The sequence below is a fragment of the Heloderma suspectum genome, chromosome 1 (genome assembly GCF_057233095.1).
Source record: "Heloderma suspectum isolate Gila_16-S chromosome 1, 16-S_ref, whole genome shotgun sequence".
NCBI lineage: Eukaryota > Metazoa > Chordata > Lepidosauria > Squamata > Helodermatidae > Heloderma > Heloderma suspectum.
This window is the reverse complement of record NC_139458.1, coordinates 326,988,712-327,009,580: the sequence shown is the minus strand read 5'-3', so window position 1 is coordinate 327,009,580 and position 20,869 is coordinate 326,988,712. Positions and strand designations below refer to the sequence as shown.

General features: G+C 43.7%; 1 protein-coding gene across 1 annotated transcript; it reads right to left on the bottom strand.

Annotated features, from left to right (window-relative positions):
- Positions 1–240: 240 nt before the first annotated feature.
- LOC146359468 (nephrocan-like) lies at positions 241–12,032 on the bottom strand. Its single transcript, XM_084831472.1, has 3 exons — positions 11,841–12,032; positions 2,750–3,651; positions 241–688 (listed from the first exon to the last, which is right to left on the bottom strand). The coding sequence occupies exons 1-3, from the start codon at positions 12,030–12,032 to the stop codon at positions 241–243; spliced, it is 1,542 nt and encodes a 513-aa protein (XP_084687598.1).
- Between the last annotated feature and the right edge of the window lie 8,837 nt (positions 12,033–20,869).

Genomic DNA, 20,869 nt, shown 5'->3' with positions numbered 1-20,869 from the left:
GCATTAGATGCATCCCATCCTAATAACTGAAAGAAGGGAGACTCTTAACAGTCAGATCCTATGCACCTAACACTATCAGACCAATTTTAGACACTGTTAACCCTATTGGTTTAAGGGCAACCTGACTGCATGGGACTTTGTAGACTAAAAAAGAAAAGGCTCAGTGATTGCTTTGGAGAGGACTGAATTAAGCCCAAGTTCTAGGAAAGGTATCCACAGAAGTTTATTGGAGGCATGTGCTTAATCTATTTCATAATCGTAATAATCATCTGTGTTTACTCTGAGATTGGAGGGCTCATCAACATTTGCTTTCTTTCCAATTTCTTTCCCCTCTTCGTCCAAATACGGATTGTTGTGTACACACATATGCAGTATCCTTTTGGAAGACATCCAGCTTTCACCCTGGCTTTCTGCTGGTGATATGCATTGTCCCCCTTTGACATCTGTGCCTTTGGCCATAAGCACTCTTCTGGTTCGGAGGAGATCACAGGTGCAATTCCATGGGTTGCCATCCAGATACAGGTACCTGAGTCGAGGCAAATATTTCAAAAGGCTGTAATTTAGGGTGGATATCTCGTTGTTCCGTAAATTTAAAACCTGTAGGTGCCTTAGGTTTGTCAGTTCTTGTTCTTTAATTCTTCGTATGCTATTTCCTTTCAGATCCAGTCTCGCCAGTGTATGTGGGAGTCTGAAGTAAGAAAAATATATGTTGTTTATAATTTTTATAGTACCTTCAAGCATGGCAAGTACTTTACAGTGCCTGTGCCATTTGTCCTTTTAACAACCCTGTCATTAGGATAAGAAATAGCAATATGGCCCCCAGCTAATGCCACCCAGTTAGCTTTATAGCTGAGCAGGAACTCGAACCTGACTTCTTGCACACACACCAAACCAAACTAGGGTGTAATCTGAGTCAGGACTCCTCTCTAGAATATGGTGGTTTAGTATGGATTGGTTTCCAGGAACCCTCAAGTCCTGGCATGTCTCGGTTTGTTTGTTTTTAGAAACCTGACACTTAAACCACCTCTTCAGCCACCATGCTGAAATAAAGGTCCATCTAATCAAAGCTATGGTTTTCCCAGTAGTAATGTATGGCTGTGAGAGCTGGACTATAAGGAAGGCTGAGCACCGAAGAATTGATGCCTTCGAACTGTGGTGCTGGAGAAGACTCTTACGAGTCCCCTGGACTGCAAGGAGGTCAAATCAGTCAATCCTAAAGGAAATCAACCCTGAGTGCTCATTGGAAGGACAGATACTGAAGCTGAAGCTCCAATATTTTGGCCACCTAATGCGAAGAGAAAACTCCCTGGAAAAGACCCTGATGCTGGGAAAGACTGAAGGCAAAAGGAGAAGGGGACGGCAGAGGATGAGATGGCTAGATAGCATCACTGATACAATGAATATGAACTTGAGCACACTCCGGGAGAGAGCGCAGGACAGGAGGGCCTGGCGTGCTATGGTCCATGGGGTCACGAAGAGTCGGACACGACTGAACGATTGAACAACAACAACAATGCCATTTACATTTTTATCTGTCCAGAACTAATATCAATTATGTGTGGCATTTATATTCCGCCATGGAACTCATGGTTCATGGCACAAGGTGCATGATTCTCCACCCCAACCCCCTTTTATCCTTAAAACAAGCTGTGAGGTAGCTTAAAGCGAGAGTTAGCCACTTTCCCAAGGTCACCCAATGAACTTCATAACTAAGTGGGGATTTGAACCAGGGTGTGCTTCCAGATGAGGCTTTTATCATGCAATTGCTCTGACTCATTCATGGAATTTCACAGATGATGATGTCATCTTCCATTTGTAACCCTACCAGTTTTTCCACTGCTTCTTCCATCTTTTTTCCTCCTACAAAAAAGTCTGTTGACAAGGAAAAGACAGAACTGCAGCACATTGTCTTTTGATTGGTCGTGCTAGGAGTAGTCTGTCTGGAAGCGCCCTAGTCCAGAGGTGGGCAACCTGTAGGCCAAATCATATGGAGGGTCCCATCTCCCATCATCCCTCACCATTGTAGGCCAAAACATCTGGAGGGCCACCCTTGCCTTAGTCCAACATTAACCACTACACCACACTGGCTTTCTATGATCTCATCCACTGCATTATTTTGCAGTGTCACAATTAGAATTTTCTTAGGGCACAATCCTGTCAAAATAGGTGGCCGCCTCTGAATTTGGAGGCAACTGCCTATCCTACAAAAGGCAGGAGAGGCAATGGGGGGGGGGGTCGTTTCCTCCGTGCCTCTCCTGCCTTGCTATTTTCCGCTAGATGGCCGTCTTTGGCTGACTAGCCACGGGGGGCCAACCGGGAGAGGAGGCTGCATGTACAACACATAGATGTGTCGTACACACAGCTCTGCTCTCCCTGCCTTGGAACACCCCGAGCCCAGCCCCTTTTCAGTTTCTCCACGCTCCTCTTCCGAGTGCAGAGGACGGGGCTTCTCCACACTGTCTCTGAAGCAGTGCAGATGTGGGGGGAAGTCGGTTTTCTAGGAACTGACCTCGGAGCACAGGCTCCGAGGTCAGTTCCCAGAAAAGAGCATATCCTATGGCCCTCTAGACAGTGTCTAGTGGCCATAGGATTGCTCCCTTAAGTATGTAGGCACAAAGAAGGGGAGTCTACTGCAGTTGCATTATCCAAATGCTAAAAGTACATTGACAGTCCTTGAGATATAACACTTTACTTTCAACCCCGCCCACCCCTTCTGGTATTTAGTTGTGTCTCTGCTTTAGTCGCTTACCTTAATGGAATAGAACTAAGTAGATTTTTTTCAAGTGCTAGATTAGACAGTAGAGTGCATGTCTGAAGTGCCCCATCTTCAAATGTGGTAAGAATATTGTTGTCAAGGAACAAATGCTTGAGGCCCTGTAGATCCAAAAATTCTTCTGCTTTAATTATCTCAATCAGATTGTCACTGCATTCAATTTTCTGTAATGTAGCTGGTAATCTGTGTGGTATTGTTTGGAGTTTATTCCTGGACAACTCCAGCCTAGTTAAGCTGAAAAGAAACTGCACACCATCAACTGATGAAAGCTGGTTTTCAGACAAGTAAAGTTCTGACAAGTTTGCTAATTGTTTCATGTCTCCAAATCTTAGCATTTTTAATTGATTTCTCTCTAACTTCAACAACAGTAAAGATTTAGGCAGATCCAAAGGAATGTTTGTCAGTAAATTGCCATTTAAATTGAGAAATAGCAAATTGTGAAGAAATGTGAAAAAGCTTCCTGAGAAAGACTGCAGCTTGTTATTCTCCATGCTAAGATATTTTAGGTTGGGAAGATGAAATGGTCCAGATGCAGATTGCATATTATTTCCATCTAAAGTCAAACTCTGTAAACTGCTAAGGGAGGAAAAAGTACTAAAAGAAAGAGCCAAAATCAAATTGCTTTGGATATCAAGTACTCTTAATTTTTTTAAACCTTCAAAATCAGATTCATGTAGAACACTTATTAAATTGTCCCCAAGTTTCAGTACTTCAAGGTTTGCAGGGAGTGAAGTAGGTATGTGCCTTAGTTTATTTTTCCAGAGTTCCAGGGTCCTCAAGGCATCCAAAGTTTTGAAAGTGTTAGTCTCTACTGATTCTGTCCCACTGCAGGTCAGGACAAATTCTTCAAGGGCAGACATTCTGTGGACATCAGCAATCTAAAGGACAAAAGCCACAGCAAAATTATTTTTTCGCAAAATTCATTCAGTAATAGCTTATTTCATTAACACATTCATAGAATGGACACAACTCATTAGGAACATCATCTATTCAAATGCTATTACAATGAGTGAGAATTATGCAAGAGTATCAAGTTATGGGGAGTATACTCCAGCCAAACTGGATTTTGTGCCTGTTCCATGGCAAACTGGAGCCCTCTAGAGGCTTAGCATGGAATATACACAACACAGCCCTAGGAATAAGGTAATACAACTGGAATAAGCGCCATTGAACACAACGAGATTTACTTCAGGGTAAAAATAGGATTGTATTGTTGACATCAGCGGGACAGATAGCACAATTCCCCAAGCATGTTTATGGGGAAGTAAATCACACTGAGTACAGTGGGACATATTAGGGAATAAGTGGGCAAGACTGCAGATGTGCGCCCTAATTATGTGCATTTTATTCAGAACTAAGCCCACTTAGTTGTAAGTAAGATCCACTGAACAAAATATTTATATGGTTGTGGCCTTAAAAGTACTTCATAGAGTGAGAGAGCATCCCAGGGAACATCGGATTGTTCAGAGCCCCTCTCCCGAAGTTATAGACACTGCTACGACCTTGGGAAGGGAATTCTGAGTCCCGATACCCTGCCCCCTTCAAGCCACCTTGGAAAGACCCATGCTGGCTGCTTCCCATGAGCACCGTTCTGGTGGATGGGGAGGAGAGGGGAGCAGAGACGCCAGGATTTGAGAAATCCTATGGCCTCCCCAGCCCAGCCCCTGGCAGCATGCCCTCTCTAGATGCGTTCAAAAGCTCATCTAGAGGAAAAAAATGTAAAAGGAGGACAGAGAGGTGAAAATCGCCTTCATCACTCCTCCTGCCCTGCTGGAAGCATCTGAGTATCCAATCTGAGTATCCGAGTATCCAAGATCAGGGACTTCCTTCTCTTAACAGCAGAAGAAAGTACAGAGTTGCATATTGAATGTTATATATACAAAGTGAATAGGACAATGAATGTACCTAATATATTTGCTTAATAATGGCATCATAATTTGTTGTTGTAATGACTGGTCAGTTTTTTGGACCAACATTTGCATTTTCTAGAATAGTATGAGTTGGAGATACAATTGTAGGCCTTATTATAGTCTATTTGAAAATGTGGGCCTGTGGTGAATACACTAAGATTATGGACCTTAAAAAAGAGAGAGATAGTTCAATATAGTGATACCTGTGAGTCAATCAACCCTCATTATTTCAATATTTTCAAATATAGGATTTTATAATAGAATTAGCGAGAAAGTATGAAGTTAAGAATCTAACAGGTTTTGAAAAGCTTTTATTAAAATTAAGAGAGCAGTCCTAAGCTCTGATGGAGTGCTCTGATATTGGAGCCTCCAAACTTTCCTAAGCCCTGCTGGGCTCTTGTCAGCAGGGCCAAAGAGAGTAAGGAGCCATTTTTTCTACTACCACCACCTGCCCTCGGTGGGGTTTTTCAGGCAGGTCTAGATGTTCCTCTGTGTTGGGAGTGTGGTTGGGGGCTGGGCAGGGGTGTGGATCCTGCAGATCTGGATCCATAGCTACTGCCTCCCTGTCCACAACACTCCCCAACACACCTCTTCTTTCCCTCGCCCCCGCCTCCCCAAGGTTGGAGTTCCAATCTCAGGGAGGAAGCCACTGCAGAGGTTTCCACAATGGCTGGGAGGAGGATCCATGGCTGGATCTCCGCCTCTGAGGGTGAACCTCTCTCTCTCTTTGCCCATGAGGGGAACTCCATCCTATCCTTTAGTTCCTGGGACAGCCTCCCAGGGACGATAGGATTGCTGTCTAAGGGCACAATCCCATGCATGATTAGACAGAAAAAAGTCCTACAACTCCCAGCATCCCCCAGCCAGCCATACTTCTTGATACAGAAAGGTGTGAATGGAGATGGTGGAGCTGAATATTCACTTTATAGAATTTGGGTTGTTGTTGTTGCCGGGGGGGGGGGGGTTCTTCTGTCTTTTTTGTGTCTCCCTATCCTTTTTAGTTTGCAGTATGAAACATTGATTTGATTATTCCTTTTATATTTCTCTTTTATAACCATAAAGATAGGATGTGTAAAAGGCTTTTTCTTCTTCGGTAGATGTCCTCATAGTGTTTCCTGAAATGTGAGGCATTTTAACCTTTTGACTTCTTTTAGGATATGTGTTGGTATGGCATATATTTTTAGATATCTATATTTTTAATAATAGCTTTTTTTCCTTTTGATATGTAAATTTCATGGGCAGTATCTAATGCCCACACACTAGCAGGACTCACCGGCAGCACAGTGCAAAACTAGCGGATCCTTAACCAAATAGAAACTAGCAGAAACACTTGTTTCCAGAATAGGGCAGGTCAGTGGAGCTTGCAGAAGGGAGTTCTACTGACTTGTTCCATTCTGGAAACAAATGCTTCCACTGGTTTCCAGGTTGCTTTTGGAAGTTCTGACTTCCTGTTGTAGCAGTGGATCCTGCTGGCACAACAGAAACAGCAGGAGTGCAGCAGTATAGGATACTGCCCCATGTATTTGTATCTACTTGATTTATGCGGAAGCTGGTAGGTTTTTTTTTAAAGGATTTGAATGGTAAAGAAAAGCACAAAAAAACTAAACACTAAATCAAGTTATAACTGTGGCATAGAATGAATGAAAAATAGAAAAACGTTTTGTTGCAGACTCCGCTTGTAACTTAATATTCATTACCTATGGTTTCATTGAGCTTGTGCTTGGTTATGTAGAGGGCTTGGTGCAAAAAGATCATCAAGAAGAGTTTATCAATGTAATGATTATCAATTTAATAACAGCAAAGAATTGAGTTGGCCAACAAGTGAAAAGATGGAGCAAGTTTCTTTTCAGAAGACTAGTTAGTTAGTTAGTTATTAAATTTATTAACCGCCCATCTGGCTGGTCACCCAGCCACTCTGGGCGATGTACAACAATAAAAACAGTTTAAAACAATAAAATTCTACATTAAAAACATCATATTTCTAAAATTACCCTAACCCACCCCAAATGCCTGCCTGAACAACCACGTTTTTAATGTGTGGTGGAAGCTCATTAAAGAGGGGGCATGGCAGAGTTCCCTAGGGAGGGAGTTCCACAGAGTGGGGGCCACCACAGAGAAGGCCCTCTCCCTCATCCTCACCAGCCTAGCTGTCCTGGCTGATGGGAGAGAGAGAAGGCCATCCAAGGCTGATCTTGTTGAGCGGCCTATCTGGTGTTGCTGGAGGCGCTCCTTGAGATAGGCTGGGCTGGAACCATATAGGGTTTTAAAGGTCAAAACCAACACCTTGAATTTGGCCCAGAAAACAACTGGTAACCAGTGCAGCTCTTTCAGCACTGGAGTGATGTGATCTCGCCAGCAGCTGCCTTTAATCAGGCGAGCCACCGCGTTCTGTACCAGCTGCAGCTTCCAAACCATCTTCAAGGGTAACCCCACATACAGCGCATTACAGTAGTCTAAACGAGAGGAGACCAGGGCATGTACTACCGATGGGAGCAGATGGTCGGGAAGGTAGGGGCGCAGCCGCCGTATCAGATGGAGTTGATACAGCGCTGTCCGGCTCACAGCTGACACCTGAGCCTCCATGGGCAGCTGGGAGTCTAAGATGACCCCTTAGTTGCGGACCTGGTCTTTCAAGGGTAGCCGTACCCCATTCAACACCAGGTCAACATCCCCCAACCTCCTCTTGTCTCCCACCAAAAGTACCTTGGTCTTGTCAGGGTTCAGCTTCAGCTTATTCCTCCCCATCCAGCCACTCACCGTCTCCAGACATTTGGACAGGGATTCTACTGCCAACCTTGGTGAATATTTGTACGAGAGGTTGAGCTGCGTGTCATCCACATTCTGATGACACCACACCCCAAACCTCCTGATGATAACCCCCAGTGGTTTCACATAGATGTTAAATAGCATTGGGGAGAGGATGGAACCCTGTGGCACCCCACAAGTGAGCGGCCACGGGTCCGAAACCTCCTCTCCCAGTGCTACCCGCTGGTACCTGCCGGAGAGGAAGGACTGGAACCACTGTAATACGGTGTCTCCAATGCCCAACCCCTCTAGGCGGTCCAGGAGGATACTGTGGTCAACAGTATCAAAAGCCGCTGAGAGGTCAAGGAGAACAAGGAAGGAGCATTCACCCCTATCCAAAGCTCTCCTCATATCATCCACCAAAGTGACTAAGGCCGTTTCTGTCCCATGCCCAGGCCTGAAGCCCGACTGAAATGGATCTAGATAATTGGCTTCTTCCAAGTGTGCCTTCAACTGCATTGCCATCACTCACTCAATCACCTTGCCCAAAAAAGGCAGATTCGAGACTGGGCGAAAGCTGTTCAGAACTTGGGGATCCAAGGAGGGCTTCTTTAAGAGTGGTCTTATCACTGCCTCCTTGAGGGCTGATGGCATCACTCCCTCCTCAAGGGAGGCGTTCACCACCGCCTTGATCCCCTCACCCAACCTCTCTCTGTAGCTCATAATGAGCCAAGATGGGTAAGGATCAAGTAAGCAGGTGGTCGGCCTTACAGATGAAAGCACCTTGTCCACTTCATCAGAAGGAAGAAGCTGGAACCGATCCCACAAAACCGGTGTGCCACAGACCGCCTCCTGCTCACTAAGTGTATCCACAACGCATGGAATAACACTCCTGATCCAATCAATTTTATCTGCAAAGTGCCTTGCCAAGGCCTCACAGGAGGCCTTGGAATGCTCCAGCGGTTCTGGTTGAAGAAGTCTTGGAACATTTTGTATATGGTTATGCTTACGGTCTAATAGAGAAAGGTCAATAGGACTCTGATCTTATATGCACTAACCTGGGAATACTGTGCTGAACTCAGTGGGACTTACTTCTGAGTAGACCTGTATAGCATTGTGCTGTTCCTAATTTATTTCAGAGACATTTTTCTATTTTTGTAATGGGCAGAATAAAACATCAGCCTCATCTCATATTTATTTCACAGAGGAACACAGGACAGTGGGTTACATGTTAATTATAAGCACATATTTTAGATGCTTTAAGTAGCTGGAACAGGGTGTTACTGTTCTTTGCAAAGGTACTATTCAGGTTTGTGCTGCTACTGCTGTCAGGTCAGTATTGACAAAATAGTAAATTACACTGATAAAGAACCTCCATTTTTCTTTCTCAGCATGACATGCAAATACTACTTTTCTTGCCCCTGAAACTGTAGGTATATTTTATACTAATGAGCAAACAGAGACCTATTTGTATAAGAAAAGTTACTGGCCTGGCTAATATATTAGAACTAGTCAAGTGATTTTGACTGCAATCTACAAACCTGTCCACATACATCATAGAGAGATACACTTGGGGATCAGCTATGGCTTTTTATCAAACCCTGGAGGCAAACCCAAGGTTTGTTGCTGTTTAAGGACCCTTAATTGTGGCTAATAATGCACATGCAGCTTGTTTAATACAAAGAACCACCAAGCCATGGATGTGCATTTATTGAGCTAAAAGGTTGTGGAGTTTTGTGTGCAAAGGCCTTTCGCAGATGGAAAAGGGAGCAAAGTTTAATTTCTAAAATGAGTGAGCGGTTCAGCAGGATTTTTTTTTTCACCCAAAGATCCTGCCTATTCTTAAAGACTTTGAAGCTGTAATCCTATGCCCACTTTCCTGGGAGTAGGCTGTGCTGAACTCAGTGGCATTTACTGCTGAGTATACGTGTGTAGGATCGTACTGTAAATTTGAACTGCTTTGGAAGCCCTTTCCTGAAAACTAGCATAAAAATAAATGGAAATAAATAAAATAGATGTGTGGGGACCATATGCAGCCATTGCAAGTCTGTCCTTTTGGTCTGCCTGCCCTCCTCCCCATTGCCAATCTGCTATGGGCAGTAGAACTTTCATTTTGCTGCAATGAGAGTATGGGAGAAAGGTAGACCAAAGAAAAACCAGGTGGGAGGTACATGGCAACGTATTACCCTGCTATCTTGAGGCACTTGAAGCAGGAGTGGGCAACCTGTGGCCCCCCAGATGTTGCTGGACTCTCCACTGGCCATGCTGGCTGGGGCTGCTGGGAGCTGAGAGTCCAATAACATCTGGAGCAACAAACCTTGCCCACATCTGATTTGAAGGAACAAGCCTTATAAACCCTGGCTCAATCCAGAAAATATAATATCTTTAATCCAATATGGTACCACCCCGCTTCCTCCCCACGTGGGCATTATACTTCCATGACTGCAGAGATTACTGTGGGAATCACATATATTGCTCCAAAATAATTTCTTTCATATTTTATTTAATTAAAAGGTGTTATTATGGCTGAAACCCTAAATACACTTATGAGAAACTCGCATTGATCTCAGTGGAACTTCTGAACAAATATAGTTATAATCAGACTGTACAAATAATAAAGACTGCAACTCAGAAACTGCATACTGTAGTTTAGTCCCATTAAGATTAAGAACATGCTGGATTCCACATAGAGAGGTTTGCAATAAACAGACACAAGTGTCACTCGGTAAATTGGCCATACAATAAAATTGCTCCTCTAACAGTAGCTTGATCTGCAACAATTAGCAGATGATAATATTTCACTCTGTGCTGTGAAAAGCTTGATCTGCATATCGAAATCAATTAAATGTGCAGAAACAAGTCAAGCAGTTCATTTTCCTGGCCACTTGGCAACCCTATCACAGAAAATCACTAGCACCAAGACACTGAACTTGTACAGAAAAGGTGTCCCTTACACATGCTGAAATAAACTGGATTTATTTCTCACAAAACAGTGGAAAACAGCCATGTCGTTGTGAGCTATACTGTATGTACAGAAATGCCCACTGAATTTTTGGAAGCAACACAGTCTGAGCCACAGCCCAATTAATCCAAAACTGGATTTGTGCTGATTTGCATTTCAGTGCAGAGCACAGCCAGAATAAGTTGCAGATGTACCTAAGCCAGTGGTCTGTAAGCAAATATTTAAAAGAGGAGACCTTTTGATTTCAATGGGACTCGGGTTTTGCTGCCTCACACTAAAAGGCAAGATCCAGCCACGGTTAATTGTGAGTTAGACCGCAATTTTATACACGTTTACCTGAGGGGAGGTCTCCTTGAACTCAATGAGATTTAATTTTGAGTAGACATGCATAGGATTGCTCTGCAAGCCTCCACAAAGATTAGTTGGATCAGGGGCAAATTATTTTGGGACTGGCATGCTTATGCCTTGACAACCAAACTTTTCATAGCTTTCTTTTAGCTACTGTATTTTTGCCTTCTAAACAGAGTAGTTGTCCATTGCCTATAGCATTAAGCAATCAACAAAACAATGTGCTTAACATATTCCCTTCTGGTCTCAAAAATCTATGGATGAACAGATTAAATAATGACTCTGAGTGGAAGGGCTAGACAATAACTGTAAATGTGTTGAAGATTCCACCAATTCTTATTTAAAAGAATGACAGTACAACAATGTATAGGGTAAAACAGAGTACAGTATATTATTTCCACTTTATCATTTTGTGTGTACAAGCCAGCTCACAAGAGGGCTAGCAAACGTGAGACAAGATTTATCCAATTGCCTCTCCATGGCTTTTGCCTGACAACGCTCATTTTTTAAAGCGAAAGCTATACACACCTACATGCACGGTGCTGCTGAAGGTAGCGGAACTTATTTCCACATAAATACACATAGCATCAGGCTTCACAAATGGATCTTGTGTTTTCAAGCTAGGCTTCTACCATGTCTTCTGCAGCAAGACCCCCGCCCCCCCCCCACATTTTTCCTCCCCACACTCTCTCTTTTTTTTTTAATATAGGAGGTGAGGGAGAGTTCAGTAAAACTTGAAAAACTTTGTGGTTTTTAGCTGGATCAAATAAAAGACAGTATGTTCTTGTATGGATGATTTAAAGTGAACATTGTAGCCCAATCCTATGCAGTCAGAAGCAAGCTTGAATTGAATTTCCTATGCAAGGATGCATAAAGCTGCTGCCTTAAAGTGAGCGGATGCATACAACAGGTTTCCTGATCTTTTAACATCTGTGTAGAAGAGAGCATTTCTGCAGAGATAGTTTCCCCCTCTGCCCATAAAGCTTTCCCTGCCAAAATTTTCTCTTCAGTTTAACTATTAAATATATAATAGCTCTGTTCTCTTTTTCATCTGGCCTACCTAACTGAAAATATAGGTTATTTGATGAGGAAACTATCCTACCTGGAGCTGTTTGATCTTGCTGTGAGAGATGTAAATTTTGTGGGTAGTAGAAGTGATCTCTTTAGGCACTTCGCTAACTCTGAAGCACTGCACTCTCGACTGTGCCAGGTCACAGCTGCATTTTCGTGGGCACACAGGGGTTACAGCCCTGCAAAGATGAAACAAAGGGAGTATAATGTAAAAAAGCTGCATCTTCCTAGATAGCGCCAGCGAATTGTGATCCACAGCATGAATTTAGGTACCATGTGCTCTTTTATACCATAACATCTGATAAAAAGATAAATACAGCTGTGTGTTCTACGTTGGGTGGGTGGGCGGAAAAGACAATATCTTAACTTCCTTGGGTTAAAATATTAGCAGGCATCACAAAGAGCAAAAGGTTTAAACAATGATAAGGCATCTTTATTTTGGCTGGCATGGGAAATTGATCTTCTTTATTGCCTGACATCTAGTCTGCAAACATTTCTACTATCTGTAGTTTCCTAGTTTGGTTAAATGTGACACCACAGAAAGTGTCACGAGAAAAGATAAAGAGCTATTTTATAGTGGGCAATAAAATTTTTGGATTTTCAACAACCCCGTATTAAAAACTATCAGGAAAAAAGACTCTGATGCTCCTTTCATCCCCCTCCATTCAAATGTTCCAGGAGAAAACAAGCCTGTTTATTTTGTTTAAAAAGTGGTTTCCTAATTATTATATTGTACATAGTTCAGTAATACTTATCACTGACCAAAATGTATTTTACAGGTTGATTAAAAACTCATGCGTGATACTGTCTTGTGCAAAAATCTGTTACTAAAAAACGTGCCCTTCCCTCCCTGTGGTTTTCTGAGGCTGCAATTCTATACCCAATTACCCAGGAGTAAGCCCCACTGAAATAAATGGAGCTTACTTTGAGTAGATATGCAAAGGATTGCATTGCTAGGGCCTGAAAACCTGTAACACTAGAAAGTTCATTTACTAACCTCTGCTCTTTCATAATAAGAATTTTGTTAGTGGGACCTGCACAATGTTGCAGTGTATCCTCACCTCCTAACTGGGATGCTACCTCTCTCATAACAATAGAACCTGGGGTCATCCCATGAAGCTGACTGGTGGGAGATTCAGGACAGATAAAAGGAAGTACTTCTTCACACAGCACATAGTTGAACTATGAAATTCACTGCCACAAGATGAAGTGATAGCTTTCTCCTCCACTGATTTGTCCAATCTCCTTTTAAAGCCATCTGAAGTGGTGGCTATCAATAGCTATAGTCCTGATGGCTGTATGTTACCTCCAGTATCAGAGGCAGTGAGCCTGTGTACACCACTTGCTGGGGAACACGGGTGGGAGGGTGCTGTTGCGCTCATGTCCTGCTTGTGGGTTTCCTGTGGGCAACCGGTTGGCCACTGTGTGAACAGAATGCTGGACTAGATGGACCATTGGCTCTTCTTATGCCAGCCAGTTTGCCCTGCCCTCCTCCATGATACTCCATTCTGTGCCCCCCGCCCCGCGCCTTGCAAGTTTTCCAATTTTCTTTTCCAAACTGACTCTTGTAATTTTTCGATTACTGAACAAGCTCAGTCCTTATTGGGTTGTTTTTGGGGGAGGAGATGTTGCCCCCTTTAGTTGCATAAAAAACAAACAAAAACATTTATATTCCTGCAAACCTCGGAATTCCTTCCCAAGCATGCAGAAACCTCTCTCTTATTTCTCAGTAGCCCAGTTGGTACCCACCACCTGAGTCTTGTATTAGAGGGAAATGATAATTTCAGAAACCTCTATCATGACTCCCCTTAGGACGCAATTCTACTCACATTTATACAGAAAGTTCTACAATTCCTAGCATTCCCCAGCCAGCTATGCTGGCTGTGGAATGCTGGCAGTTGTAGGTCTTTTTTTTTCTGTCTAAACGTGCATAAGATTATGCCCTTAGTCATACTTCATTTTCTAAATTAAATATCCTGAAGTACTTTTATCTTTTCTCATAGGGAAGGTGTTCCAACCCCTTCGTCATTTTAATTGCCTTTTCTATATCTTTTCAAGGACTTCAATGTTCTTTTTGAGTTCGGATGCCATATGAAAGGATTCCACCCTTAAAGGCGGCCTAAAAACAACTGTAAATAATTTTAAATGTTAGGATCTCACCAATCTAAATAACATTTGTTTATCCACAGACTTGGCTACTTCAGCGCTCACTCTGGACTCCAAATCATTTATGGTCCCAAAACAGATCCTTAGGAGACCCCACTGTTTACAGTCACTGCAGTCTCCTCTGTGCAGCAGTGGCACTACTCTCTCTTCTATCTCTCTGTCCCTCACAAATACCTGCTGGGGTCCTAGGTTCAGGGACTATGTGTTCCGGCTGCTGGCTATTGTGTGGTACTCCCTCTGCTCTCCACAGACAGTGGTACAGCTAGGTAAAAGTACACCCTGGGCTTGATGGTCTTATGGGAGCCCCCTTTAGATGACCATGTACATTCAGTTGAGAAGCACACAACCAACATTCCTCCTCCTCCTCCTCTTCTTCTTCACCATCCCATACCTTACAAGTGCTTCCACATTCCATATGTGTAATGCTTGCCAACCCTAATAAAAAACATACTCTGAGCACATGTGGTTTTGAACCTTAAGCTTGCTTAAATCATAGCACCATCATGACTATAGGAATAAAATGGAGTTTGCTTCTGTTACCCTGATGCCCTCATCATCTGTCGCTCTCTGGCAGGTCATTTGTCCCACCCCACCCCCAGCAGCAGGGCTCTGGATTTTGGCCCCAAGATCCAGCCTTAGCTGCACCATTGGCCACATACTATTCTTTCACAGCACAGCATCCACTTTGCATCCCGTTCCATCCAGAGTATGAGGGAGGCTCACTTCATAACAAGCAGCAGTATCTGCATGCTTCCGGCTGTTCTTCCATGGAGTTGCTAAATACTTGTTCCAGGCAGGCTCCTTGTTCCAGGCGAGCTCCATGACAGACGTTTTTTATGCAAGCGCCACTTACCACATTTCAAGCCCCTCTGACTTCACTGTTTACAGTTCCTCTCCGCCATCCCATCCCCAGCATGTGTATTTAACTCGGCCAACTTGAGGTTAACATTTCATGCATCTGATGTAGTAGCCTCTGGTGTACAAAAGCTTATGCCAGAATAAGTGTGTTCGTCCTTAAGGTGCCACAACTCTTTGTTGTTTTTGCTGCAACAGACTAACTACCCTGTCTGCAAATTAACATAGGTGAAGATGTTACTACCATAGAACTGGTGCCATGAGAAACACGACACCAGCTGCTACACTGCTCTCTGTTGAGACAGTGTCCAAGGCACCGGAGCCCTGCTGGGGTGAGTGGTTAGCAACCACACACACATGACTTTTCCTTTCAGGACCTGCTCCATCCTGGATGCTGATTGAGAAAGGCTCCGACTTTGCCACAGGGGTTGCTTTTGTGTTGCTTGGAAGTGGTAGAGCAAGATCCCTTTCTCCCACCTGACTTTGATCTGACCTCAGTGGGCCTCAGGATGAGGAAAGCAGGGAGGAAGATGGGCTTCGGGATATGCAGTCTCTCCTCTCTCTGCACACTTAGATTCCTTAGTCTGTGAGGGGAAAGCTCTCTGAGTGCTCTAGTGGGATGGGTGCAGTTGCTGCTAGGGTGCATAAGCCTATCAATTGGGACTGGGGAGGAATGAGGAGGAGAGTGATGAAGGCTGCTGCAATGCTGCTCAGCAGGGTTGCCCTTTTGGGCAAAATAGCAGGGGGGGAGGGATCGGTCATGTGAGTTGCCAGGGGGAGGGGTGGGCCAAAAGTGCTGGTTGGCTCATATAAGAGCCAGGCTATTGGCCTATTCAGTGCTCTTCGTGATTGGCTCCAATGTGCCTGTGTGAGGTTTCCTACTGTGGGGCTGAACCTTGGCTTCAAACCTTGGACCTCCAGCATGTAAAATGCAAGCTGTTCCATCCAGTGAGGGCTCTTCTACAGCCGCTGTGCTCCTGGCATATATGACTGGATCCTGGAGCTGGGAGGGAGATCAATGCCTCATGATGGGCTCTGTTCCTGTACACTGCTGAGACTGAGTGGGTAGGGAACTGCTTTGTGGTGTTTGCAGTGCAGTGTGGGTTCAAGGCTAGGGAGTTCTCTCTCTTTTGCCCCAGATATGGCTGTTTTTGTCCAGGCATGCAAAATGTGAGTGGGGATTTGTCCCCTCCTTCCCCCTGGTGGGACTTGAACTCCTGTCTCCTGCTTCCCAACCCAGTGCCTTGGCAGTGAGACACTGGAGGTACCCGCCGCCACCATGTGTCTTGCAGCTTCCCTTGTTGCATGTTCTGAACTGGCCGCTCCCTTTGACTGTTTGTTAAAAAACTGCTTTCCTCCCCTAATGTCATTATTTTCAATAAATTTCATCTTCTAAAAATTAAATGTGATTGTGTTGAACTTCTGAGGCAATTTTGCCCATTAGGTTGTTCTACAGTGAAATCACCAATCAGATCAGTATTAAATTAAGGGTTGCCTCCTTTTTTATGGGCTCCTTGACTAACTGGTCTCAAGCACAAGCATTTATTGGAGCTAGAAATGTTCTCTGTGTTGGCCTGAATGTACATTTACCCAGTTAACCTGAGGATAATTGAGAACATCCATTATCATATGTTCTCTTTGGCTGACTCCCTAATCCCCCCTTTACCTCAAGATAACTATAGCCTTTGATTAAGGTGGCAGTGATATTTCCGTATTACTATATTGCTTTTTTGGCTTGTTATTTCTATCCATGAATGCTTTTTCCTCAAATTTCCAGTTCATTGCACTATAAAACTATGCATTATAGGAGTGTTCCTGCTCTGTTCACTTTCATGCATCAGATAAAAACTACTGCACTCTTTTCCCCACTTGTTTGAGTTCTTGTTGTTGTTCAGTCATTAAGTCGTGTCCAACTCTTCGTGACCCCATGGACCATAGCACGCCAGGCCTTGAGTTCACTGCTGGTTGTATTGCTGTTTTGTTGGCTAATGTTTTGGATTGCTTTATGGATTTATATATTTTTAATGTAAGATGCCCCCAAAATTAGTTTTATAAGGCATCTAAAAAGTATAAAAATCAATGATAATGTAAGCCATCTTGGACAATTTAATTGGAAAGATATTAAATTAAAAACGCCAGCATTTTCAACTTGAATTTGGGGTGGAAGGATAGGGGACACCATGCCCGTAAAAAAAGTTGAACAGGCATTTGTCCTTGAATTCTGGTATATGATTGAGCTGCACCTGTCAGTGATAACAATCTTTATTACATGGGGAGTGTTTGTTGTGCTGGTTCAACCAATGCCTCCTCATGAAAAGGCATTTGTTGTCTTATCAAGAGCAAATGCTGCACCCTTCTACACACAAAGCCATTCCAAAAATGCAAAGGAAGCTACTGCTTTCCAGACTGTCCAAAGGAACTGGGCTGTCCTTCTAGCAGCCTGCAGGAATCGGAGCCATTCCAGAATTTCAAGGCCTTTTCCCCATCTGTTTAAGGTTGTGATCTAGTGCACACTGGAATACTGTGGGGCTTACCAATGAACACAGGGTTGAACTGTTACACTCTAGCTCCCTCCAGTGTCAGCAATGCTGCGTTTTCTGTCTCTGGACCTCATGCAGCAGTAGCCTTGCTGCTAGGTAGAGATCTTTGGTGATGGTAAAAGCCTGCTTTGCTGTTTTTAAACCTGCTAAGTAATACACGCTGCAGTGGTGGAGAGAAGGTATCTGTAGCAGCCAAACAACTGCTCTGTCAAGGATGAAACAAAAATGCTTCCAAGCTGATGGGGCATTGCTGAGACAGACTGTCCTTGCTGGGTTTGGTAGTTTGTTGTAAATTACTGCATGGATGTTTCTTTTCTTAGTAGTACAAACAAGAACGTTCAGTCTCTAAAGAAGACTTTTAAAAACTTGAAAGTTTTAAAAAGTGGCATGGGTGAAGAGGAGGAGATTAATATATGTGATAGTGGCACACCTGTCCAAATTGCACTGATAATCACAATTGTTGCATGGGGCAAGGGTGGAGAAGGAAAGTGCATTTTTCTGTTGTTCAGTATTGTGGTCTGAGTACAGATGTTTGGGGTTACAACTCCCAGCATTCCTGACCAATGGCGATGCTGGTAGGGGATGACGGGAGTTGTACTCTAAAACATCTGGAGGGTGTCAGCTTAGGGAAGACTATAGAGTAACAACTATTGTAGCAGCCATATCGGGGGTCAGACTAAGTAGCCTCATGCAGTCTCATGCTTCATGTTCTTGCTGAGCTCTTTCTCCCTTGAATATATTGTTGTAAGCTGACGAGACACAGGAATTCCTTATCTTGTCAAAGGTCATACAATTGTATATCTTGTTCTCTGCTGTTCTCTTCTGTTCTCTCCTTATCATGGCTACCCTATAACCCAGTTCTTGTATTATAAACAATGGTGCTAGGAGGAAAAATGTTGAGGATTGCAACCCCATGCGGGAGGGGGAGGAGGAGCCGTTTCATATGTGTCACAATGTCTATAAAACCAATGTGCTAATGTAAATCGGGGCTTCTGGCTCTTTGGAAACGATTCCAGCCTTAAGCCCGCGCGTTAAATAAAGAATCTCTTTTTCCTTCACTCCGTGGTCTCTCTGACTCTGGGTTCTGCAACACTATGTGTCCCCTGACTCTTCTAAACACAACACAGTTTAGAAAAGCCTTCATGCCTTTCTGTGGTGTTCAGGGGCCTTGCCATACAATCCTTGAGACTGTAAGCTTGCCGTTAGGAATTGCTTTAATTTGAACTTTTTGTACAATGCCATATGAGAAATGTCTTTCTTTGAGACTGCACTTTCTGGGGATATTTCAAGCACTGACAATGCACTTTTTTTGTTCTTTTTTTGTATTTGGGAAAATGCAAAATTTCCCCCAGATTGCACATTGTGTTTGCTCTGCAGAGAGAATGGTTGCACAAGTGTCATGGCTCTTGGAGGTTTCTGTGGGATGTTATAGTGATGAGTAACCCCCACCTCCATGAATGGCCAATTTTAATGAGGGGAGGGGTAATTCTTTGAGGCTATGTGCTCCTCTCCTTTCCTGCAGTCCATATTGTGACAGGTTTTTGGGTGAGTATAATTAATAAAATGTATGCAAGATTTCCCTCCAAATTATGCTGTCCCAAACTTTTCAAGTAAGTTTCAGATCTGAATCAGGCCAACCAGTCCTGCACTCTAATTATGCTGGGGTGGGGAAGGGATACGCTGCCGCCACAGCCACCAAATCCTATATGTGCTCAGCCCAGGAGGGGAGGGAAAAACACATAACCTGAAAATCAGAAAACAGCTCAAAAACAGCAGCTGTGCACTCACCGTCCATAGAAAAACTGCCAATGTTCACCATTTGGGGGCTGTTACCGAGGTGACAGCCACATTCCGCCACACATGGAGGGGATCAATGAACTCAGGATGACAGACACCCCACCCAGCACATGCAAAACAATGTCATGGTAACCCAATATATTGGTCCCACTGGCACAGTGAACACTGCTTCTGTCAGTCCCTGGGCATATCTATGCAGGAATTTGAATCTGCTTATAGCATGGGTGGGAAACGTTGGTGGGTTCAGGGGCTATTTTTGCACTCCACAGATCACCTCACGGGGTGCCCCTTCTGGGGTGCCCCTTCAAAAATTGTTCAAGTTAGCACTATGGAGAGTTAATTTAACCTGTAATTGGCCAGTTTATCTTTAAAACAAGCTACATTTGGCATGTTGAACACTCTGTAGTGCTAACATGGCCTTGTTTTGTTTTGGATTTTTTTGACAGCAGGGGTTGCATGCAGCCCACTGTGCCTTATAGGGACCCGAGAAGGACCAGTTTTTGCCTCCAGGACTGAGGTTCTCCACCCACTTTACACTATTCACAAGAATCACCTTTATAGCAGTGGCATATATGGCTGACAGACAAGGGTCATAGTGGGCTGTATGTTACTGTTAGTCTCTCTAAGTCCCATTAATTTCAGTGGGTCTATTCTAAAAAGGGCTAATATCTGATACAATCCAGTAATCTCCCAGACAGATTAGGTAACCAGTAGACCTATACAGGAAAGATCTTAATGTCCATGATAGCCATGATAGTGCGGTCACTGAACTGGAGCCGGACATCCTAGAGAGTGAAGTCAAGTGGGCCTTAGGAAGCATTAGTAACAACAGAGCTAGCGTAGATGACAGTATTCCAGCTGAGCTATTTAAAATCCTAAAAGATGATGCTGTTAAAGTGCTGCACTCAATATGCCAACAAATTTGGAACACTCAACAGTGGCCACAAGACTGGAAAGGTCAGTTTACATTCCAATTCCAAGGAAGGGCAATGCCAAAGAGTGTTCAAACTACCGTACAATTGCGCTCATTTCACATGCCAGCAAGGTGATGCTCAAAATCCTACAAGCTAGGCTTCAGCAGTATGCGAACCGAGAACTACCGGAAGTACAAGCTGGGTTTCAAAGAGGCAGAGGAACGAGAGATCAAATCGCCAACGTTCGCTGGATCATGGAGAAAGCAAGAGAATTCCAGAAAAACGTCTATTTCTGCTTCACTGACTACGCTAAAGCCTTTGATTGTGTGGATCACAACAAACTGTGGCAAATTCTGAAAGAGATGGGGGTACCAGACCACCTTACCTGTCTCCTGAGAAACCTGTACGAGGGTCAAGAAGCAACAGTAAGAACCAGACATGGAACAACCGATTGGTTCCAAATTGGGAAAGTACGACAAGGCTGTATATTGGCGCCTGGCTTATTTAACTTACATGCAGAGTACATCATGAGAAATGCCGGGTTGGATGAATCACAGGTCGGAATTAAGATTGCCGGGAGAATTATCAACAACCTCAGATACACAGATGATTCCACCCTAATGGCAGAAAGCAAAGAGGATCTAAAGAGCCTCTTGTTGAGGGTGAAAGTGGAGAGTGCAAAAGCTGGTTTGAAACTCAACATTAAAAAAATGAAGATCATGGCATCTGGCCCCATCACTTCCTGGCATATGGAAGGGGAAGAAATGGAAGGAGTGACAGGTTTTATT